Source organism: Salvelinus alpinus, chromosome 7 (assembly GCF_045679555.1).
Source record: "Salvelinus alpinus chromosome 7, SLU_Salpinus.1, whole genome shotgun sequence".
Lineage (NCBI taxonomy): Eukaryota > Metazoa > Chordata > Actinopteri > Salmoniformes > Salmonidae > Salvelinus > Salvelinus alpinus.
The window spans coordinates 79,074,034-79,100,035 of NC_092092.1; the positions used below are offsets into that span (position 1 = coordinate 79,074,034).

At 42.3% G+C, this 26,002-nt stretch overlaps 1 protein-coding gene across 6 annotated transcripts in view; it reads right to left on the reverse strand.

The window, feature by feature from the left end:
- Positions 1–6,980: 6,980 nt before the first annotated feature.
- Positions 6,981–26,002, reverse strand: part of LOC139581724 (sideroflexin-1) — a 52,935-nt gene continuing 33,913 nt past the window's right edge. For 4 of the 6 annotated variants that reach the window (XM_071411788.1, XM_071411790.1, XM_071411787.1 and 1 more), the window contains 8 exons: positions 18,977–19,075; positions 15,945–16,020; positions 15,028–15,113; positions 13,853–13,980; positions 13,591–13,640; positions 10,748–10,797; positions 10,270–10,317; positions 6,981–10,120 (listed from right to left, as the gene is read on the reverse strand). In XM_071411788.1, the coding sequence (XP_071267889.1) occupies positions 10,024–10,120; positions 10,270–10,317; positions 10,748–10,797; positions 13,591–13,640; positions 13,853–13,980; positions 15,028–15,113; positions 15,945–16,020; positions 18,977–19,075 (634 nt within the window). In that variant the 3' untranslated portion in view covers positions 6,981–10,023. The remainder of the gene's footprint in view (positions 10,121–10,269; positions 10,318–10,747; positions 10,798–13,590; positions 13,641–13,852; positions 13,981–15,027; positions 15,114–15,944; positions 16,021–18,976; positions 19,076–26,002) is intronic. The other 2 variants (XR_011676274.1, XR_011676275.1) reach the window with 2 other exon arrangements.

Here is a 26,002-nt window from a genome sequence, read left to right on the forward strand (position 1 = left end):
CATGTTTGATCATGCCAGAAGGCTGCTTGTTAGTTGAACTAGTAGTGGCTTGTCATGTGTTTCATTCATCTGAGTTGCTGCACTTTCACTGTGAATGATGTCATCATGCAACACGATGTAGACACATACTGGTTCCTTCCTCATTAGATGCCAGTTTCATTGTGCTCTTATATGCATACCATAGTGTCAGTCAGCACATACAGTGGGGAGAACAAGTATTTGATACACTGCCGATTTTGCAGGTTTTCCTACTTACAAAGCATGTAGAGGTCTGTAATTTTTATCATAGGTACACTTCAACTGTGAGAGACGGAATCTAAAACAAAAATCCAGAAAATCACATTGTATGATTTTTAAGTAATTCATTTGCATTTTATTGCATGACATAAGTATTTGATCACCTACCAACCAGTAAGAATTCCGGCTCTCACAGACCTGTTAGTTTTTCTTTAAGAAGCCCTCCTGTTCTCCACTCATTACCTGTATTAACTGCACCTGTTTGAACTCGTTACCTGTATAAAAGACACCTGTCCACACACTCAATCAAACAGACTCCAACCTCTCCACAATGGCCAAGACCAGAGAGCTGTGTAAGGACATCAGGGATAAAATTGTAGACCTGCACAAGGCTGGGATGGGCTACAGGACAATAGGCAAGCAGCTTGGTGAGAAGGCAACAACTGTTGGCGCAATTATTAGAAAATAGAAGAAAATAGAAGAAGTTCAAGATGATGGTCAATCACCCTCGGTCTGGGGCTCCATGCAAGATCTCACCTCGTGGGGCATCAATGATCATGAGGAAGGTGAGGGATCAGCCCAGAACTACACGGCAGGACCTGGTCAATGACCTGAAGAGAGCTGGGACCACAGTCTCAAAGAAAACCATTAGTAACACACTACGCCGTCATGGATTAAAATCCTGCAGCGCACACAAGGTCCCCCTGCTCAAGCAGGCGCATGTCCAGGCCCGTCTGAAGTTTGCCAATGACCATCTGGATGATCCAGAGGAGGAATGGGAGAAGGTCATGTGGTCTGATGATTCAAAAATAGAGCTTTTTGGTCTAAACTCCACTCGCCGTGTTTGGAGGAAGAAGAAGGATGAGTACAACCCCAAGAACACCATCCCAACCGTGAAGCATGGAGGTGGAAACATCATTCTTTGGGGATGCTTTTCTGCAAAGGGGACAGGACGACTGCACCGTATTGAGGGGAGGATGGATGGGGCCATGTATTGCGAGATCTTAGCCAACAACCTCCTTCCCTCAGTAAGAGCATTGATGATGGGTCGTGGCTGGGTCTTCCAGCATGACAACGACCCGAAACACACAGCCAGGGCAACTAAGGAGTGGCTCCGTAAGAAGTATCTCAAGGTCCTGGAGTGGCCTAGCCAGTCTCCAGACCTGAACCCAATAGAAAATCTTTGGAGGGAGCTGAAAGTCCGTATTGCCCAGCGACAGCCCCGAAACCTGAAGGATCTGGAGAAGGTCTGTATGGAGGAGTGGGCCAAAATCCCTGCTGCAGTGTGTGCAAACCTGGTCAAGAACTACAGGAAACGTATGATCTCTGTAATTGCAAACAAAGGATTCTGTACCAAATATTAAGTTCTGCTTTTCTGATGTATCAAATACTTATGTCATGCAATAAAATGCGAATTAATTACTTAAAAATCATACAATGTGATTTTCGGGATTTTTGTTTTAGATTCCGTCTCTCACAGTTGAAGTGTACCTATGATAAAAATTACAGACCTCTACATGCTTTGTAAGTAGGAAAATCGGCAAAATCGGCAGTGTATCAAATACTTGTTCTCCCCACTGTACATCTAGCCATCCGGGAGGGGGTTGTGTGAGGAAGCCATCCGGGAGAGGGTTGTGTGAGGGAAGCCATCCGGGAGAGGGTTGTGTGAGGGAAGCCATCCGGGAGAGGGTTGTGTGAGGGAAGCCATCCGGGAGAGGGTTGTGTGAGGGAAGCCATCCGGGAGAGGGTTGTGTGAGGGAAGCCATCCGGGAGAGGGTTGTGTGAGGGAAGCCATCCGGGAGAGGGTTGTGTGAGGGAAGCCATCCGGGAGAGGGTTGTGTGAGGGAAGCCATCCGGGAGAGGGTTGTGTGAGGGAAGCCATCCGGGAGAGGGTTGTGTGAGGGAAGCCATCCGGGAGAGGGTTGTGTGAGGGAAGCCATCCGGGAGAGGGTTGTGTGAGGGAAGCCATCCGGGAGAGGGTTGTGTGAGGGAAGCCATCCGGGAGAGGGTTGTGTGAGGGAAGCCATCCGGGAGAGGGTTGTGTGAGGGAAGCCATCCGGGAGAGGGTTGTGTGAGGGAAGCCATCCGGGAGAGGGTTGTGTGAGGGAAGCCATCCGGGAGAGGGTTGTGTGAGGGAAGCCACCCGGGAGAGGGTTGTGTGAGGGAAGCCACCCGGGAGAGGGTTGTGTGAGGGAAGCCACCCGGGAGAGGGTTGTGTGAGGGAAGCCACCCGGGAGAGGGTTGTGTGAGGGAAGCCACCCGGGAGAGGGTTGTGTGAGGGAAGCCACCCGGGAGAGGGTTGTGTGAGGGAAGCCATCCGGGAGAGGGTTGTGTGTGGAAGCCATCCGGGAGAGGGTTGTGTGAGGGAAGCCATCCGGGAGAGAGGGTTGTGTATGGAAGCCATTAGTGATTGTATTTATATAAGTTGTATAATTCTTCTTGGAATAAACTGCTTTGACATTGGTTTTCTGTTTTATTATTTTTAGTTGAGAAACACAGGATCATTTTGTCACGTCACACCCAGTTGATTAGCTTTTTAAATGGTTAAAACATTCTTATTGTAGTAAAATTCACTGTGGTGGAAAAAGGCCTCTGCTGTGTCCAACCTTGACCAGTAGATGGCTGTAGGCAAGCAGTGGTTCTGCCTGTCTGGGTTTGAATGAGAGCAACGATTAAAGCTGAGGAAAATGTTATATTTATAGACTATTTCATATTTGATTATTTTGTTACATGGAGATGGAATAAACCATGTGATCTGACCAGGGGAAAAGCTAGTAAGGCTCTAGTCCTGCAGGACATCTACAGCACCCAGTGTCACAGGAAGGCCAAGAAGATCATCAAGGACCGCAGCCACCCGAGTCCCGATCTGTTCACCCTGCTTTCATCCAGAAGATCATCAAGGACCTCAGCCACCCGAGCCACGGCCTGTTCACCCTGCTACCATCCAGAAGATCATCAAGGACCTCAGCCACCCGAGCCACGGCCTGTTCACCCTGCTACCATCCAGAAGATCATCAAGGACCTCAGCCACCCGAGCCACGGCCTGTTCACCCTGCTACCATCTAGAAGATAATCAAGGACCTAGGCCACCCGAGCCACAGCCTGTTCACCCTGCTACCATCCAGAAGATAATCAAGGACCTCAGTCACCCGAGACACGACCTGTTCACCCCGCTATCATCCAGAAGGAGGAGACAGTACAGGTGCATCAAAGCTGGGACCGAGAGACTGATAAACAGCTTCTATCTCCAGGCCATTAGACTGTTAAACAGTCCCCACTAGCCGGCCTTCACACAGTACCCTGCCCTGAACCTTAGGCACTGTTACTAGCCGGCTACCACCCGGTACTCAACCCTGCACCTTAGAGACATTGAACACTGGTTACTTTAATAATGTTTACGTACTGTTTTACCCACTTCATATGTACACTGATTGTACAAAATATTATGAACACCTGTTCTTTCCATGACAGACTAACCAGGTGAATCCAGGGGAAAGCTATGATCCCTTATTGATGTCACTTGTTAAATCCACTTCAATCAATGTAGATGAAGGGGAGGAGACAGGTTGAAGAAGGATTTTTAAGCCTTGCGACAATTGAGACACGGATTGTGTATGTCTGCCATTCAGAGGGTGAATTGGCAAGACAAAAGATTGAAGTGCCTTTGAACGTAGTATGGTAGCAGGTGCCAGGTGCACCGGTTTGTGCCAAGAACTGAAACGCTGCTGGGTTTTTCACGCTCAACAGTTTCCTGTGTGTATCAGGAATGGTCCACCACTCAAAGGACATTCAGCCAACTTGACACAGCATTGGAGTCAACATGGGCCAGCATCCCTGTGGAACGCTTGACACATTGTAGAGTTCATGCCCCAACGGATTGAGGCTAGTTCTGACGTCAGAGGGGGGGGGTGCAACTCAATATTAGGAAGGTGCTTTTAAGGTTTTCTACACTCGGTGTATTATAAACTGGGTGGTTCGAGCCCTAAATGCTGATTGGCTAACAGCCGTGGTATACGACAAAACATGTATTTTTAATGTTCTAATTACGTTGGTAACCAGTTTATAATAGCAATACGGCACCTCGGGGGTTCGTGGTATAAGGCCAATATACCACGGCTAAGGGCTATGTCCAGGCACTCCCCGTTGTGTCGTGCGAAAGAACAGTCCTTATCCTTATACTGTCTATGCACACCATTTATAAAGATATTTCTTCATTTCATGTTTATTTTATTTGTTGTACTCTGTGTGTATTGTTGTGTTGCTAGATTAACGAATGGATGATGTATTGTTATTGTGTTGCTAGATATTAACGTATGGATGATGTATTGTTATTGTGTTGCTAGATATTAACGTATGGATGATGTATTGTTATTGTGTTGCTAGATATTAACGTATGGATGATGTATTGTTATTGTGTTCCTAGATATTGACGTATGGATGATGTATTGTTATTGTGTTCCTAGATATTAACGTATGAATGATGTATTGTTATTGTGTTGCTAGATATTAACGTATGGATGATGTGTTGCTAGATATTAACGTGCGGATGATGTATTGTTATTGTGTTGCTAGATATTAACGTATGGATGATGTATTGTTATTTTGTTCCTAGATATTGACGTATGGATGATGTATTGTTATTGTGTTCCTAGATATTAACGTATGAATGATGTATTGTTATTGTGTTGCTAGATATTAACGTATGGATGATGTGTTGCTAGATATTAACGTGCGGATTATGTATTGTTATTGTGTTGCTAGATATTAACGTATGGATGATGTATTGTTATTGTGTTGCTAGATATTAACGTATGGATGATGTGTTGCTAGATATTAACGTATGAATGATGTATTGTTATTGTGTTGCTAGATATTAACGTGTGGATGATGTATTGTTATTGTGTTGCTAGATATTAACGTGTGGATGATGTTATTGTGTTGCTAGATATTAACGTGTGGATGATGTATTATTGTGTTGCTAGATATTAACGTATGGATGATGTATTGTTATTGTGTTGCTAGATATTAACGTATGGATGATGTGTTGCTAGATATTAACGTGCGGATGATGTATTGTTATTGTGTTGCTAGATATTAACGTATGGATGATGTATTGTTATTGTGTTGCTAGATATTAACGTATGGATGATGTGTTGCTAGATATTAATGTATGAATGATATATTGTTATTGTGTTGCTAGATATTAACGTGTGGATGATGTATTGTTATTGTGTTGCTAGATATTGTCGTATGGATGATGTGTTGCTAGATATTAACGTATGGATGATGTATTGTTATTGTGTTGCTAGATATTAACGTATGGATGATGTATTGTTATTGTGTTGCTAGATATTAACGTATGGATGATGTATTGTTATTGTGTTGCTAGATATTAACGTATGGATGACGTATTGTTGTGTTGCTAGATATTAACGTATGGATGATGTATTGTTATTGTGTTGCTAGATATTAGCGTATGGATGATGTGTTGCTAGATATTAACGTATGGATGATGTATTGTTATTGTGTTGCTAGATATTAACGTATGGATGATGTATTGTTATTGTGTTGCTAGATATTAACGTATGGATGATGTATTGTTATTGTGTTGCTAGATATTAACGTATGGATGACGTATTGTTGTGTTGCTAGATATTAACGTATGGATGATGTATTGTTATTGTGTTGCTAGATATTAGCGTATGGATGATGTGTTGCTAGATATTAACGTATGGATGATGTATTGTTATTGTGTTGCTAGATATTAACGTGTGGATGATGTATTGTTATTGTGTTGCTAGATATTAACGTATGAATGATGTATTGTTATTGTGTTGCTAGATATTAGCGTATGGATGATGTGTTGCTAGATATTAACGTATGGATGATGTATTGTTATTGTGTTGCTAGATATTAACGTGTGGATGATGTATTGTTATTGTGTTGCTAGATATTAACGTGTGGATGATGTATTGTTATTGTGTTGCTAGATATTAACGTATGGATGACGTATTGTTGTGTTGCTAGATATTAACGTATGGATGATGTATTGTTATTGTGTTGCTAGATATTAGCGTATGGATGATGTGTTGCTAGATATTAACGTATGGATGATGTATTGTTATTGTGTTGCTAGATATTAACGTATGGATGACGTATTGTTGTGTTGCTAGATATTAACGTATGGATGATGTATTGTTATTGTGTTGCTAGATATTAGCGTATGGATGATGTGTTGCTAGATATTAACGTATGGATGACGTATTGTTGTGTTGCTAGATATTAACGTATGGATGACGTATTGTTGTGTTGCTAGATATTAACGTATGGATGACGTATTGTTGTGTTGCTAGATATTAACGTATGGATGACGTATTGTTGTGTTGCTAGATATTACTGCACTGTTTTTATTTATTATATTTCACCTTTATTTAACCAGGTAGGCTAGTTGAGAATAAGTTCTCATTTACAACTGCGACCTGGCCAAGATAAAGCAAAGCAGTGCGACACAAACAACCTCACAGAGTTACACATGGAATTAACAAGAGTACAGTCAATAACACAATAGAACAAATAGAGTCTATATACAGTGTGTGCAAAGGGCGTGAGGAGGTAAGGCAATAAATAGACCACAGTAGCGAAGTGTTGGAGATAGCAAAATGCTTATGTTTCTGCGATAAAATCTGCAAATCTGTACGCGACCAATTATCTTAGTTTTACTAATAAAAAACACAGTACAACTCTTTTGAGATTTAATTTGTTTTATTTCATCCAGTTTTGTCTAGACATTACAACATCCCAAATTTATCGCAAAAAAAACAACAATGAACTACTATTAACAGTATTTCATAATACCCTTTCTTAAAAATCCCCATTTAATTTATATTACAGTAAACTGTCATGACTTATTCCTTCCAGTGGATTTGTATCACTTTGGCTAGATTGACATTAAAGCAGATTGATTTGGCAGATAGGTAAATAACAATAAATGGCCTTCAGTCTAATAATTGTATTTTGTAATAATTAAGGTTTGTTCTTGAGGTTTAATACGTCAAGTTAAAGACTAAGGTGAAGAGACACGCGTGGTTGAAAAATATTCAGCTATTAGAATCCATTGTGCTTATCTCTCGCTAATTGTTGCTTTTTAAAGTTACATTCATCTATTTGATTAATGAATGTGCTTAAATAAATGTATAGGACTTTAAGTTTGAAATACTGAGAATTAGAAATGTGCAGTAGCTCAGATCAACCATCAAGCACAATATTGTGCTTTTTCCATGTTGTATTTTCCCAAACATAGCATTCAATGTTTTACATATGAGAAACACCAAGCAATGAACAACAGATGGTGAGACCGTGATTCAATCCGAGGCGTGTTATAGAGCAGCACACTTTAACGTCCTTTACACTTGAGCCAACGTGTGCAGTGTTTTAATGTGATCTCGGTGGAACGTCAGAGAAATTGCTTTTTTTTTTTTATATACCTAAAAAAGGTGCATTGTCAGTCCAATGCCACTGGCTCTATAACACGGCTTAGGTTGAATCACGGCCTAGATCTGCCGATGATACGTTCAACTACTGAAATACACAGAAACATCCATCGCTTCCTACTATCTGAAAGAACTTCTATAGCAGGATTCTCTTTGAAAAGACTTATATATATATAGAACCATATTAAGTCAATACTGTAGATATATATTTTTCCATACTTAAAACATTTAAAAACACCTTACAAAAACCACATAATGCGATGAACCAAGGACGATACTTTTATCAACCAAACGGAATGTTCACAATAATTATTTAAAACATTTTTTCAAAAAATTATATACTTCTATTTTATTTTCGGACAAACTCTGGAATAAACGGCATTGAAACTATCAATTTCTCTATTGTTTCTGTGTATACATCACTTTATTTTTTAATTTTTTAAAGGTACTGCTATTATCCAGAGTTGGTTTTGTCTGACGGTACCGCCACCAGTAGGGTTTTGCTACACTGATGTGTCTGTAGTCCAGAGTTTAACATCATTTGAGTGAATCTTCCAGCAGATCACATCATTCACTATTCCTTAAAATGTCACTGTCATATAGATTTTTTAAATGAGGGATTGACAAATATGCACAAGACATGCTGTGCTTGTATCTAGCCTGAGAGATGGTCTAGCTAGCCTGAGAGATGGTCTAGCTAGCCTGAGAGATGGTCTACCTAGCCTGAGAGATGGTCTAGCTAGCCTGAGACAGCAGAGTATCACCATAAAACATTTCATCAGCTCTTTGGCACATCGTTCAGCAAGGTCTGTGGGAGCCTCGTGACCGGGTTGCATTCAGAGCCGCAAGGTTTTGCTCTTTAACAAAGCGATTTGCCCCCCCTCCCTCACATATCAAACTGTAGACAGTATCTGTTGAACATAAGATTTTGTCATCGTTTTTTAAAACACAGCTGCTGTGGATGCCACCCCGAATGTAGCCCTGAAGTGACTATACAGACTAGTTGACTCGGGTCTGAAACGCACCTGTAACCAGCCATATGCCGTACTATCACACTGATGAGGAGTGGTTTGTTCATGCATGGTTTGGGAAGCAGAGTAAATAGTCTGGAATGAACATCAATTATATGAAGATATTGCCTCAAAAGCACCAGTAATATACGGAACAATGGCCATTGTAAACCAATATAAGATCTCACATTGTTAGAGGGAGTAAACCCTCGTCATGGAACCAATAGACACCATCCCAAACGGCACCCTATTATTCCCTACATAGTGCACTACTTTTTGCACCCTATTATTCCCTACATAGTGCACTACTTTTGGCACCCTATTATTCCCTACATAGTGCACTACTTTTGGCACCCTATTATTCCCTACATAGTGCACTACTTTTGGCCAGAGGATTTATGGGAATCGGATGCCATTTGGGACGCAGACCTGGCGAAGTTCACTCATTTGGCAAAATATGAATTCGTTCAAATGAACTGGACGTCATATTGTTATCCTCTGAAATGACACTAATATATTACTAGAGGTTGTGTATTGTTGAGATTTGGCAAATACTTGAACTGAATATTGGAGTAGGCATTATAGTTAGATTAAGAGTGACTAATACTGATTACTGCTATAGTTACTAATACAGGAATACAGACCCTGTTATTTTACCTGGTTCTCCACTGAACACAAACAACTGTTTTTAATATGAAAATGTTCTGGCAGCTAAATACAATCGCCCCCCCCAAAAAAAAAAATCTGACAAAAAAACTGTGGGAATAGAAAAACAAACAAATATCTATCTTAGAAGCCTCTCCTCTTACTGTACACAGACCCACTATAAACCACCATCATCACAGCTCCACAATATCTTTCATAACATAACAGTGACAAGGCAAACATCTCAAAAAGACTGAGGGAGACAGAGGGGAGGAGGGGGAGAGAGAGGGAGAGAGCAGAGAGAAGAGGGGGAGACAGAGGAGACAGAAGAAAGAGAGACAGAGACAGAAGAAAGAGGGAGAGAGAAGAAAGAGAGAGGGAGACAGAAGAGGGAGAGAGAAGAAAGAGAGAGGGAAAGAGAAGAGGGAAGGAGGGAGAGGAGACGGAGAGGGGAGATGGAACGAGAGAGCAGGCGGAGGGAGACAGAGAGGGGAGAGAATCAAGGGATTCTGTCTGAGGAGCAGAGGAGAGAAAAGAGGAGAGGATGAGAAGCAGAAGTGAACTTTGGCACACAGAATGAGGAGGGTTGTGGTGTCTGCCAGTAGAGCTGCTCTGAGGAAGGCTACTGTTGGGCTGGACACTCATAGTCCTTTATTGAAGTAGACCCTCTCCACACCGGGGTGGCTCACCCGGATCTTCTCCTGAAGCTCTGGCTCCAATCGGCTTACTGACATAGAGCTGGAGGAGAGAGAGAGGGACAAGAGAGATGAGAGAGAGAGCGAGCGATGGCCAGAGAGAAAAAGAGAGATGGGGAGACAATACAAAGTTATGCACCATTCCTGATCAACACAGCTGATCAACACAGCTAGCAATGATGGTTCACTCACCTCTTCTGGGGGAACAGTGCACAGCACAGTGGAGTGGCGAACACCAGGCTGAAAGACAAGCACACATAAGGGTCAGCAACACATCTACTATATAGAGCTAGACAGTAGATTAGATACCATAGCTATAATTCCTGACCCTTTCCAAGACACAATGTTGCTTTAAAACAGCTGTTGTGATATCTAAACGACACTGTACTTATGTTTACTTGATAGTTATGTCACGGTTGCTTCACAGCGTTTGTTTATCAACAGCCCAAATGGCGGTTTATCAACAGCCCAAATGGCGGTTTATCAACAGCCCAAATGGCGGTTTATCAACAGCCCAAATGGCGGTTTATCAACAGCCCAAATGGCGGTTTATCAACAGCCCAAATGGCGGTTTATCAACAGCCCAAAAGGCGGTTTATCAACAGTCCAAATGGCGGTTTATCAACAGCCCAAATGGCGGTTTATCAACAGTCCATTGCTGGCCACTTACCAGAATCCCACCAAGACCACTTGAATAGGTGCACTCATCCACGGGAACTTCTGAAAAGACCAGAAAACAATGAGACAAACAAAGGGATTACATTCCACTTCTCTGAAATAGCTTCCTCTGTTCTGTCCTATTTCCTCACACTCACTGATCACTGAAAGGGCTGGAGTGCTATAGGCAATATGCCTGAAGGCTATAGCTTAGTAGGCACCATTTTGTTTCTACCTATCCAGTTAGTTTGAATCAGGATGAGGAAATAGAGCGTTTGGATTTAGCCTGCTGACCGTGTCTAGAAGACTGCTACGGAGGGACTCGAAGGCTCACACAACACAGCGACAGGCCATTATATATACAGTGAGGGAAAAAAGTATTTGATCCCCTGCTGATTTTGTACGTTTGCCCACTGACAAAGAAATGATCAGTCTATCATTTTAATGGTAGGTTTATTTGAACAGTGAGAGACAGAATAACAACAAAAATATCCAGAAAAACGCATGTCAAAAATGTTATAAATGTATTTGCATTTTAATGAGGGAAATAAGTATTTGACGCCCTCTCAATCAGAAAGATTTCTGGCTCCCCGGTGTCTTTTATACAGGTAACGAGCTGAGATTAGGAGCACACTCTTAAAGGGAGTGCTCCTAATCTCAGTTTGTTACCTGTATAAAAGACACCTGTCCACAGAAGCAATCAATCAATCAGATTCCAAACTCTCCACCATGGCCAAGACCAAAGAGCTCTCCAAGGATGTCAGGGACAAGATTGTAGACCTACACAAGGCTGGAATGGGCTACAAGACCATCGCCAAGCAGCTTGGTGAGAAGGTGACAACAGTTGGTGTGATTATTCGCAAATGGAAGAAACACAAAAGAACTGTCAATCTCCCTCGGCCTGGGGCTCCATGCAAGATCTCACCTCGTGGAGTTGCAATGATCATGAGAACGGTGAGGAATCAGCCCAGAACTACACGGGAGGATCTTGTCAATGATCTCAAGGCAGCTGGGACCATAGTCACCAAAAAAACTATTGGTAATACACTACGCCGTGAAGGACTGAAAACCTGCAGCGCCCGCAAGGTCCCCCTGCTCAAGAAATCACATATACATGCCCGTCTGAAGTTTGCCAATAAACATCTGAATGATTCAGAGGACAACTGGGTGACAGTGTTGTGGTCAGATGAGACCAAAATGGAGCCCTCTGGCATCAACTCAACTCACCCTGTTTGGAGGAGGAGAAATGCTGCCTATGACCCCAAGAACACCATCCCCACCGTCAAACATGGAGGTGGAAACATTATGCTTTGGGGGTGTTTTTCTGCTACGGGGACAGGACAACTTCACCGCATCAAAGGGACGATGGACGGGGCCATGTACCATCAAATCTTGGGTGAGAACCTCCTTCCCTCAGCCAGGGCATTGAAAATGGGTCGTGGATGGGTATTCCAGCATGACAATGGCCCAAAACACACGGCCAAGGCAACAAAGGAGTGGCTCAAGAAGAAGCACATTAAGGTCCTGGAGTGGCCTAGCAAGTCTCCAGACCTTAATCCCATAGAAAATCTGTGAAGGGAGCTGAAGGTTAGAGTTGCCAAACGTCAGCCTCGAAACCTTAACGACTTGGAGAAGATCTGCAAAGAGAGTGGGACAAAATCCATCCTGAGATGTGTGCAAAGCTGGTGGCCAACTACAAGAAACGTCTGACCTCTGTGATTGCCAACAAGGGTTTTGCCACCAAGTACTAAGTCATGTTTTGCAGAGGGGTCAAATACGTATTTCCCTCATTAAAATGCAAATCAATTTATAACATTTTTGACATGCGTTTTCTGGATTTTTTTGTTGTTATTCTGTCTCTCACTGTTCAAATAAACCTACCATTAAAATTATAGACTGATCATTTCTTTGTCAGTGGGCAAACGTACAAAATCAGCAGGGGATCAAATACTTTTTCCCTAACTGTACACTGTCTCTAGTATAGCCACTTATCAAAAGGCTGACTGCCATCACAGATATGAGAAGGTAAGGCTGACTGCCATCACAGATACGAGAAGGTAAGGCTGACTGCCATCACAGATATGAGAAGGTAAGGCTGACTGCCATCACAGATACGAGAAGGTAAGGCTGACTGCCATCACAGATACGAGAAGGTAAGGCTGACTGCCATCACAGATATGAGAAGGTAAGGCTGACTGCCATCACAGATATGAGAAGGTAAGGCTGACTGCCATCACAGATACGAGAAGGTAAGGCTGACTGCCATCACAGATACGAGAAAGTAAGGCTGACTGCCATCACAGATACGAGAAGGTAAGGCTGACTGCCATCACAGATACGAGAAGGTAAGGCTGACTGCCATCACAGATATGAGAAGGTAAGGCTGACTGCCATCACAGATACGAGAAGGTAAGGCTGACTGCCATCACAGATACGAGAAGGTAAGGCTGACTGCCATCACAGATACGAGAAGGTAAGGCTGACTGCCATCACAGATACGAGAAGGTAAGGCTGACTGCCATCACATATGAGAAAGTATGGCTGACTGCCATCACAGATACGAGAAGGTAAGGCTGACTGCCATCACAGATACGAGAAGGTAAGGCTGACTGCCATCACAGATACGAGAAGGTAAGGCTGACTGCCATCACAGATACGAGAAGGTAAGGCTGACTGCCATCACAGATACGAGAAGGTAAGGCTGACTGCCATCACAGATACGAGAAGGTAAGGCTGACTGCCATCACAGATACGAGAAGGTAAGGCTGACTGCCATCACAGATATGAGAAAGTAGGTAAATATGCAATATGTGATCATACGTGAACAAACAAAATGCTAAATGATGTGAATAATACCTTCAGGAAGGCTTTCTTTTCCAAGGTGTTCATTAAAAATGGAGGGATAGCTGAAAAACAAAATAGTGAAATAAAATGTTAATCTTTTATAAATGTTTATTCATACATCATAATCAACCTATACAAACATTATCCTTCACCTGATAACATGGTGGATTTCAAGCTTTTATCATTTCCAGTGTATCATATGGAGTTGCCCGGTTGGAGTCACAGATCGCATGGGTTGCCAGATTGGTCCTAAAGCCTATTACGTAATACGTACCCATTCCAGGAGAGGCCATGAGGATTCTAGACACCACCACCTGGGAGATAGCCTGCTTAGCGGCGGTCGTTGACTCTCCTAACCGGTTATCGTTCTCGTCGGTTATCGGAATGCCATGTTTCAGTTCCCTGGACAAAAGTAGAAGAGAAGTAAATGTCTATTAAACTATTATCTTTCTGTTGAAAGACCTTATAGAAACTGACATTGATGATAAAGACCCTTTCTGTTGAAAGACCTTATAGAAACTGGCGTTGATGATAAAGACCCTTTCTGTTGAAAGACCTTATAGAAACTGGCGTTGATGATAAAGACCCTTTCTGTTGAAAGACCTTATAGAAACTGGCGTTGATGATAAAGACCCTTTCTGTTGAAAGACCTTATAGAAACTGGCGTTGATGATAAAGACCCTTTCTGTTGAAAGACCTTATAGAAACTGGCGTTGATGATAAAGACCCTTTCTGTTGAAAGACCTTATAGAAACTGGCATTGATGATAAAGACCCTTTCTGTTGAAAGACCTTATAGAAACTGGCGTTGATGATAAAGACCCTTTCTGTTGAAAGACCTTATAGAAACTGGCGTTGATGATAAAGACCCTTTCTGTTGAAAGACCTTATAGAAACTGGCATTGATGATAAAGACCCTTTCTGTTGAAAGACCTTATAGAAACTGGCGTTGATGATAAAGACCCTTTCTGTTGAAAGACCTTATAGAAACTGGCATTGATGATAAAGACCCTTTCTGTTGAAAGACCTTATAGAAACTGGCGTTGATGATAAAGACCCTTTCTGTTGAAAGACCTTATAGAAACGGGCGTTGATGATGAAGACCCTTTCTGTTGAAAGACCTTATAGAAACTGGCATTGATGATAAAGACCCTTTCTGTTGAAAGACCTTATAGAAACTGGCATTGATGATAAAGACCCTTTCTGTTGAAAGACCTCGTCCAAGTTGTGGAAAGAAAAATGTAAATAAGCGGTGAGTGATATATGCTTTAAAAAAAATAAAAATTTAAAGGAGAGAATTGAGCATTATAGAGATACCTAATCAACATTTCAAACATTTAACACGACATATTAGTAGAGAATTTAGAAGAAAAAACACTTTAAAACGCTGAATGCATATTTGCAAAGCCGTATTTTCAAACAGAAGGAGGTACAGGCTGGTTGGTCTTACCGTTGCCTCATGAGAGGGATGTTGATGCAGTTAGCAGCAGCAACAGCGGCGAAGGGAACTAACCTCCCTACGAGGGGAGATATGTGCTGCACAACGACAACAAAGGGGTGGAGTTAAACAGACAGACAGGAGTTGAATTGATCTATACGTTCTAATATCTTGCCGAAGCTTTAAAGCTCTTTGTGCATGTCACGATGGTTATGATGAGTGGCATCTGTTTCCACAATGGGAATACCGTATGAAATGCACAACATTTTCTCTCTCTTTCGACACATTGACTAACCAGCAAAGCAGGCAGCAGGCAAAATATGCAGACGACTTCTATTCGTGGTTACTATTCACTACTATTCACCACTATTCACTATTATTCACTACTATTCACTATTATTCACTGTTATTCACTGTTATTCACTATTATTCACTGTTATTCACTATTATTCACTACTATTCACTACTATTCCCTATTATTCACTGTTATTCACTACTATTCACTATTATTCACTACTATTCCCTATTATTCCCTATTATTCACTGTTATTCACTACTATTCACTGTTATTCACTATTATTCACTACTATTCCCTATTATTCACTACTATTCACTGTTATTCACTACTATTCACTGTTATTCACTACTATCCACTACTATCCACTACTATTCACTGTTATTCACTACTATTCACTATTATTCACTACTATTCACTATTATTCACTACTATTCACTATTATTCACTACTATTCCCTATTATTCACTATTATTCGTGGTTACTATGTACCTCTATTCACTATTTTGGACATGATAACTACTCATGATATGACTTGTGAGTAGCTTGTGAGTAGCTACGTTTAATAACACTCCCATGCGATGTGGTTGATGGTAAATGAATGACTGAGAACAGTGTTTCAGTGGGTTAATACCTTTGTTAGTGCATTTAGTCCTAGAGCCGTGGCTACTGCCCCTGTGGTAGCAGACACATAGGCTGTGCCAAGCTGACTGCAAACGAGAGATGCATTCATAAATTCACATAGGCATATTATCCAAACCACAAAATGTTACAGGGTTAAATAGGTATCAGAAACACACCAGACAAAAAACTTCCAGAGCAACATCAGCTAAAAAATGATATAGAACAGGCCAGATCCGGCCCGTTTATTCATTTAGACTGGCAGCCGTGGGCCAGATCCGGCCCGTTTATTAATTTAGACTGGCGGCCGTGGACCAGATCCGGCCCGTTTATTCATTTAGACTGGCAGCCGTGGGCCAGATCCGGCCCGTTTATTCATTTAGACTGGCGGCCGTGGACCAGATCCGGCCCGTTTATTCATTTAGACTGGCGGCCGTGGACCAGATCCGGCCCGTTTATTCATTTAGACTGGCGGCCGTGGACCAGATCCGGCCCGTTTATTCATTTAGACTGGCGGCCGTGGGCCAGATCCGGCCCGTTTATTCATTTAGACTGGCGGCCGTGGACCAGATCCGGCCCGTTTATTCATTTAGACTGGCGGCCTTGGGCCAGATCCGGCCCGTTTATTCATTTAGACTGGCGGCCTTGGGCCAGATCCGGCCCGTTTATTCATTTAGACTGGCGGCCTTGGGCCAGATCCAGCCTGTTTATACATTTACACTGGCCCTTTGATCAATCCTGATCATTAGTAAAAGATCTGAAAATAAATCCCCGTCAGAATCCGACGTTCTGTTCCAAAATGACAAGCACTACGGTGGATGTCTATAGTCTATAGTGTGGTTTCTATCACTACGGTGGATGTCTATAATGTGGTTTCTATCACTACGGTGGATGTCTATAGTGTGGTTTCTATCACTACGATGGATGTCTATAGTGTGGTTTCTATCACTACGGTGGATGTCTATAATGTGGTTTCTATCACTACGGTGGATGTCTATAATGTGGTTTCTATCACTACGGTGGATGTCTATAGTGTGGTTTCTATCACTACGGTGGATGTCTATAGTGTGGTTTCTAACACTACGGTGGATGTCTATAGTGTGGTTTCTATCACTACGGTGGATGTCTATAATGTGGTTTCTAACACTACGGTGGATGTCTATAGTGTGGTTTCTAACACTATGGTGGATGTCTATAGTGTGGTTTCTAACACTACGGTGGATGTCTATAGTGTGGTTTCTAACACTACGGTGGATGTCTATAGTGTGGTTTCTATCACTACGGTGGATGTCTATAGTGTGGTTTCTAACACTACGGTGGATGTCTATAGTGTGGTTTCTATCACTACGGTGGATGTCTATAATGTGGTTTCTAACACTACGGTGGATGTCTATAGTGTGGTTTCTAACACTATGGTGGATGTCTATAGTGTGGTTTCTAACACTACGGTGGATGTCTATAGTGTGGTTTCTAACACTACGGTGGATGTCTATAGTGTGGTTTCTAACACTACGGTGGATGTCTATAGTGTGGTTTCTATCACTATGGTGGATGTCTATAGTGTGGTTTCTATCACTACGGTGGATGTCTATAGTGTGGTTTCTAACACTACGGTGGATGTCTATAGTGTGGTTTCTAACACTATGGTGGATGTCTATAGTGTGGTTTCTATCACTACGGTGGATGTCTATAGTGTGGTTTCTATCACTACGGTGGATGTCTATAGTGTGGTTTCTAACACTATGGTGGATGTCTATAGTGTGGTTTCTATCACTACGGTGGATGTCTATAGTGTGGTTTCTAACACTACGGTGGATGTCTATAATGTGGTTTCTAGCACAATGTCGTATGTTGATTTTTTCTTCATATGAATTTGGCTCTAATGTTTGAACAATTTAAGCTACAAAAGTATGTGGACACCCCTTCAAATTAGTTGAGTCGGTTGACGGATGTATAAAATCAAGCACCCAGCAATGCAATCTCCATAGACAAACATTGGCAGTAGAATGAAGAGCTCAATGACTTTCAACATGGCACTGTCATAGGAGGCCAACTTTCCAAAAAGTCAGTTCGTAAAATTTCTGCCCTGCTAGAGCTGCCCCGGTCAACTGTGAGTGCTGTTATTGTGAAGTGGAAACATCTAGGAGCAACAACTTCTCAGCCGCTAAGTGGTAGGCCACACAAGCTCACAGAACGGGACCGCCGAGTGCTGAAGCCCGTAGCTCATAAAAAATGTCTGTCCTCGGTTGCAACACTCACTACCGAGTTCCAAACTCCCTCTGGAAGCAACGTCAGCACAAGAACTGTTCGTTAGGAGCTTCATGAAATGAGTTTCCACGGGTAAGCAGCCGCACACAAGCCTAAGATCACCATGCGCAATGACCACAACCCCCATCGAACACCATTGTGATGAATTGGATCGCCGACTGCGAGCCAGGCCTAAATCGCCCAACATCAGTGCCCGATCTCACAAATGCTCGAGGCTGAATGGAAGAAAGTACCCGCAGAGATGTTCCAATATCTAGTGGAAACCCTTCACAGAAGAGTCGATGCTGTTTAAGCAACAAAAGGGGGGGGCAACTCCATAAACAAAGGGGGGGAACAACTCCATATTGATGCAAATGTTCAACGAGCAGGTGTCCATATACTTTTGGTCATGTAGTGTATCGTTGTATTAAATTACTGAGATGCTCAGTTTTCAGATGATTTTCAAATGACCTAATTACTTTTAAGAGACATTTAATAAATAAATAAAAGGTGACCGGCGTTGTTTCCTTTTCAAATGTTCTGGTTGCCACCTCGACTCCAGCTGGTTGAGAACCCTCCAACTCTTTACTAATTACTTTTAGCAACATTTCATTTTAAGACAAGTTATGTATTGGTGTGTGCTTGGCTTTTTATATATATACAGAAGAATAATCACACATGGAAAATGTCCAGCCCCCTTGCAATCAAACTCTGTTTTTTTTTTACACACATCTGGCCCCTGTAAGAATATAAAAGTAGTTGAATATCCCTGATTTAGAAACTATAAAACCAACTTACTTGACTGAGAGAGGAGCATCTCCACTCCTATTGGTGTAGTTGACTATTGCATTGAAGGACTGATTGATCCACTGCCATAAGACTACAGCTGGAGTTGTCCTGAGAGGAGAGAGAGAGACTTCAATTAGACTACAGCTGGAGTTGTCCTGAGAGGAGAGAGACTTCAATTAGACTACAGCTGGAGTTGTACTGAGAGGGGGGGAGAGGAAGAGACACTATGGAACACAAAGCGTTTACTATCTCATCCTGGAATATACAAGGTCTGAGGTCATCTGCCTTTGGCCTAAAGAGCAGGAATCCAGACTTCATCAAAGAAATTAGAAATACAGACATTGTCATCCTACAAGAAAGATGGTATAAAGGAGATGGACCCACTGGTTGCCCTCTAGGTTATAGAGAGCTGGTAGTCACATCCACCAAACTACCAGGTGTGACACAGGGAAGAGACTCAGGGGGTATGCTAACTTAGTATAGAGCAGACCTAACTCACTGTATTAAATTCATCAAAACAGGAACATTTTACATCTGGCAAGAAATGAATAAGGAAATGATCTCAGATAAAAAATGTCCTCATGTGTGCTACCTATATCCCCCCAATAGAATCCCCATACTTTAATGAAGACAGCTTCTCCATCCTAGAGGGGGAGAGCAACAATTTCCAGGCCCAGGGACATGTACTAGTCTGTGGCGACCTAAATGCCAGAACTGGACAAGAACCTGACACCCTCAGCACACAGGGGGACAAACACCTACCTGGAGGTGACAGCATTACCCCCCCCCCCCCCCTCCCCCATATGCCCCCCTAGACACAACTATGACAACATAACCAACAAAAATGGGTCACAACTCCTGCAGCTCTGTCGCACGCTGGGTATGTATATAGTCAATGGTAGGCTTCGAGGAGACTCCTATGGTAACTACACCTACAGCTCATCCCTTGGCAGTAGTACTGGGCTCCCGAGTGGCGCAGCGGTCTAAGGCACTGCATCTCAGTGCTTGAGGCGTCACTACAGACACTCTGGTTAGATTCCAGGCTGTATCACAACCGGCAGTGATTGGGAGTCCCATAGGGTGGCGCACAATTGGCCCAGCGTCGTCCGGGTTTGGCCGGTGTAGGCCGTCATTGTAAATAATAATTTGATCTTAACTGACTTGCTTAGTTAAATAAAGGTTAAAAAATATGTATATAAAAAATACTGTAGATTACTTAATCGCTAACCTCAACCGAGTCTCTTACAGCGTTCACAGTCAGTCCTCTGACACCCCTATCAGACCACAGCAAAATCACACTCTACTTGAACAGAGCTATGCTCAATCATGAGGCATCAAAGCCAGAGGAACTTCACAGTATTAAGAAATGCTATAGATAGAAGGAAAGTAGTGTAGAAACTTACCAAAAAACTATTAGGCAAATTAAATCCCTTTTAGACAACTTCCTGGACAAAACATTTCACTGTAATAGTGAAAGTGTAAACTTGAAGTAGAAAACCTAAACAGTATATTTGACCTCTCAGCTTCCCTATCAAATCTAAAAATATCAAGCAGAGAACCTAAGAAAATTAACAATAATAACAAATGGTTTGATGAAGAATGCAAAAACCTAAGAAAGAAATTGAGAAACCTATCCAATCAAAAACAGAGACCCAGAAAACCTGAGTCAACGCCTTCACTATGGTGAATCACTAAAACAATACAGAAATACACTACGGAAAAATAAGGAACAGCACGTCAGAAATTAGCTCAATGTAACTGAAGAATCCATAGAGGAATCAAACCACTTCTGGGAAAATAGGAAAACTCTAAACAAACACGAAGAGTTATCTATCCAAATGGAGATGTATGGATAAACCACTTCTCCAATCTTTTCGGCTCTATAACAAAGAACAAACAGCAAAAACATACACATGATGAATTACAAATCTTATAATTGTCTATAAAAGACTACCAGAACCCACTGGATTCTCCAATTACATTGAATGAACTACAGCACGTCAGAAATTAGCTCAATGTAACTGAAGAATCCATAGAGGAATCAAACCACTTCTGGGAAAATAGGAAAACTCTAAACAAACACGAAGAGTTATCTATCCAAATGGAGATGTATGGATAAACCACTTCTCCAATCTTTTCGGCTCTATAACAAAGAACAAACAGCAAAAACATACACATGATGAATTACAAATCTTATAATTGTCTATAAAAGACTACCAGAACCCACTGGATTCTCCAATTACATTGAATGAACTACAGCACGTCAGAAATTAGCTCAATGTAACTGAAGAATCCATAGAGGAATCAAACCACTTCTGGGAAAATAGGAAAACTCTAAACAAACACGAAGAGTTATCTATCCAAATGGAGATGTATGGATAAACCACTTCTCCAATCTTTTCGGCTCTATAACAAAGAACAAACAGCAAAAACATACACATGATGAATTACAAATCTTATAATTGTCTATAAAAGACTACCAGAACCCACTGGATTCTCCAATTACATTGAATGAACTACAGGACAAAACACAAACCCTCCAACCCAAAAAGGCCTGTGGTGTTGATGGTATCCTATATGAAATGATAAAATATACAGACCACAAATTCCAATTGGCTATACTAAAACTCTTTAACATCATCCTTAGCTCTGGCATCTTCCCCAGACTTGTACATTTCCTCAGTGAAAACAATGTACTGTGTCAAATTGGCATTTTACCAAATGACCATACGACAGACCACGTATTCACCCTGCACACCCTTAAACAAACAAACCAAAACAAAGTCTTCTCATGCTTTGCTGACTCAATTTGGCATGAGGGTCTGCTATACAAATTGATAGAAAGTGGTGTTGGGGGAAAAAACATACAACATTATAAAATACATGTATACAAAAAAACAAGTGTGCAGTTAAAATTGGCAAAAAACACATTTCCTTCCGCAGGGCCATGGAGTGAGACAGGGATGCAGCTTAAGCCCCACCCTCTTCAACATATTTATCAACGAATTAGCAAGGACACTAGAACAGTCTGCAGCACCCGGCCTCACCCTACTAGAATCTGAAGTGAAATGTCTACTGTTTGCTGATGATCTGGTTCTTCTGTCCACAACCAAGAGGGGCCTACAGCAGCACCTAGATCTTCTGCACAGATTCTGTCAGACCTGGGCCCTGACAGTAAATCTCAATAAGACAAAATAATGGGTGTTAAAAAAAGGTCCAGTTGCCAGGACCACGAATACAAATTCCATCTAGACACCGTTGCCCTAGAGCACACAAAAAACTATACATATCTCTGCCTAAACATCAGTGCCACAGGTAACTTCCACAAAGCTGTGAACGATCTGAGACAAGGTAAGAAGGGCCTTCTATGCCATCAAAAGGAACATAAAATTTGACATACAAATTAGGATCTGGCAAAAAATACTTGAATCAGTTAGAGCCCATTGCCCTTTATGGTTGTGAGGTCTGGGGTCCGCTCACCAACCAAGAATTCACAAAATGGGACAAACATCAAATTGAGACTCTGCATGCAGAATTCTGCAAGAAATAACCTCTGTATAGAACGTAAAACCCCAAACATCTAAAAGGAAGTGATTTCCAAACCTTCCATAACAAAGCCATCACCTACAGAGAGATTAACCTGGAAAAGTCCCCTAAGCAAGCTGGTCCTGGGGTTCTGTTCACAAACACAAACAGAATCGACAGAGCCCCAGGACAGCAACACAATTAGACCCAAACAAATCATGAGAAAACTAAATTATAATTACTTGACACATTGGAAAGAATTAACAAGAAAACAGAGAAAACTAGAATGCTATTTGGCCCTAAACAGAGAGTACACAGTGGCAGAATACCTAACCACTGTGACTGACCAAAAATTAAGGAAAGACTATGTACAGACTCAGTGAGCATAGCCTTGCTATTGAGAAAGGCCACCTTAGGAAGACCTGGCTCTCAAGAGAAGGCTATGTGACAGGCTATGTGCACATTGCCCACAAATGAGGTGGAAACTGAGCTACACTTCCTAACCTCCTGCCAAATGTATGACCATATTAAAGACACATATTTCCCTCAGATTACACAGACCCACAAAGAATTCAAATACAAATCCAATTTTGATAAACTCCCATATCTATTGGGTGAAATATCACAGTGTTCCATCACAGCAGCAAGATTTGTGACCTGTTGCCACAAGAAAAGGGCAACCAGTGAAGAACAAACACCATTGTAAATACAACGCATATTTATGTTTATATATTTTCCCTTTTGTACTTTAACTATTTGCACATTGTTACAACACTGTATATAGACATATGGCATTTGAAGTGTCTTGTTATAACACTGTCATTCTAATAGAACAGTCTGGCAACACTGTCATTCTAATAGAACAGTCGCGTAACACTGTCATTCTAATAGAACAGTCTGGCAACACTGTCATTCTAATAGAACAGTCGCGTAACACTGTCATTCTAATAGAACAGTCGCGTAACACCGTCATTCTAATAGAACAGTCGGAAACACTGTCATTCTAATAGAACAGTCGCGTAACACAGTCATTCTAATAGAACAGTCGTATAACACTGTCATTCTAATAGAACGGTCGCGTAACACCGTCATTCTAATAGAACAGTCGGAAACACCGTCATTCTAATAGAACAGTCGTATAACACTGTCATTCTAATAGAACAGTCGTATAACACTGTCATTCTAATAGAACAGTCGTATAACACTGTCATTCTAATAGAACAGTCGTATTACACTGTCATTCTAATAGAACAGTCGTATAACACTGTCATTCTAATAGAACAGTCGCAGGAATCCAAGATGGCGTAGCAGTCGGACGTGTGTTTGTATTGTCCTGTATTGTCCTGTCGCGTGTAAATAGTAAATAGTAAATAGTCTTCGTATTTTTCGTATACATTTCGTATATATTTTAATTTCACTTTCCATCTAGGAACTGAATATACATTCCTACATTCCGCCTCACCCAATGTGGTACGGACCTGCTATTTTTTTTATACTTCAGAACCGTAACCCCAAGCAGAAGCTAGCCAGATAACTAGCTACTAGCTAGTAGTCAGTTAGCCACTGCTGCGGTCTTCACCCTCAACTCGGACACAGCCAGCTTCAATACCGGGCCAATACCTGCCAGTCTGCAAGCGCGATATCAACCCAGAGCATATAGGACTGCTTTTTCTCTACCACATCACCGGATTCCTGACGCAAGCTCTGGACAATTACACCGTATTATCACAGCTAGCTAGCTGCAACCGAGTGGCTACTACTGGCTAACACCTCTGTCCCGAAGCAAGCACCAGTTAGCCTTGAGCTAGCCTGGAGCTAGGCCCATCTGCCGGCTAGCTGAAGAGGTCTGCCAGCGAATTCTTGGGCTACAATACCAGCTACAAGCTAATTTAGCCATTTTTTTTTTGCCGCTGCTAGTAGCTTTTACCTTCTGCACAGACACCAGCCCTGTTATTAGCCTGGATATTACTCACCAATTTACCAGCATCGGACTGTCTCTCGACAACAACGCCGGATTCCTGCCGTAATCCCTGAGCCACTGCTTCTGATCCTCACAGCTAGCTTGCGGCTAGCGCAGCTAGCGCCACTGCCACGAAGCTAGCACCAGTTAGCAAACACAATTCTACAATTCACAACCTCTCTTTCGCCATCGCCATCTGGCTTGGATTCTCTGTCGACACAACCACGTCTGAGCAGACCCCCTCCGTCTGAGCAGACCACCCCCCGGGCTACTAACTTTAAACGCCGCGTGCTAGCTTAGTGGAGGCCTCCTCTGCTCCATCTACGGCTGCCCCCTGGACACTATGATCACTTGGCTACATAGCTGATGCATGCTTGACTGTCCATTAATTCACGGTACTCCATTCTGTTTATTTGTGTTTTATCTGTCGGCTCTGTGCTTTAACTCAGGATCTGTGTGTAGTTAATCCGACCCTCTCTGCCTAGTCGTCGCCATTTTTACCTGTTGTTGCTGTGTTAGACTAGCACCCTGTTATTGCTGCTGTTATCTTACCTGTTGTTTTAGCTAGCTCTCCCAATCAAGACCTGCAATCACTTTATGCCTTATTGTATGTCTCTCTCAAATATCAATATGCCTTGCATACTGTTGTTCAGGCTAGTTTTCATTATCATTGTTTTGGTTTGCAATGGACCCTGTAGTTCCACTCTCCGTACCTCTGATACCCCCTTTGTCCCACCCCCCACACATGCGGTGACCTCACCCATTGAGACCAGCATGTCCAGAGATACTACCTCTCTTATCATCACCCAGTGCCTGGGCTTGCCTCCGCTGTACCCGCGCCCCTCCATACCCCTGTCTGCACATTATGCCCAGAATCTATTCTACCACGCCCATAAATCTGCTCCTTTTATTCTTTGTCCCCAACGCTCTAGGCGACCAGTTTTGATAGCCTTTAGCCGCACCCTCATCCTACTACTCCTCTGTTCCTCGGGTGATGTGGAGGTAAACCCAGGCCCTGCATGTCCCCAGTCACCCTTATTTGTTGACTTCTGCGATCGAAAAAGCCTTGGCCTCATGCATGTCAACATCAGAAGCCTCCTCCCTAAGTTTGCCTTACTCACCGCTTTAGCACACTCTGCCAATCCTGATGTCCTTGCCGTGTCCGAATCCTGGCTTAGGAAGGCCACCAAAAATTCTGAGATTTCCATACCCAACTATAACACTTTCCGTCAAGATAGAACTGCAAAAGGGGGAGGAGTTGCAATCTACTGCAGAGATAGCCTGCAAAGTTCTGTCATACTTTCCAGGTCTATGCCCAAACAGTTCGAACTTCTAATTTTAAAAATGAATCTCTCCAGAAATAAGTCTCTCACTGTTGCCGCCTGCTACCGACCCCCCTCAGCTCCCAGCTGTGCCCTGGACACCATCTGTGAATTGATCGCTCCCCATCTAGCTTCAGAGTTTGTTCTGTTAGGTGACCTAAACTGGGATATGCTTAACACCCCGGCAGTCCTACAATCCAAGCTTGATGCCCTCAATCTCACACAAAT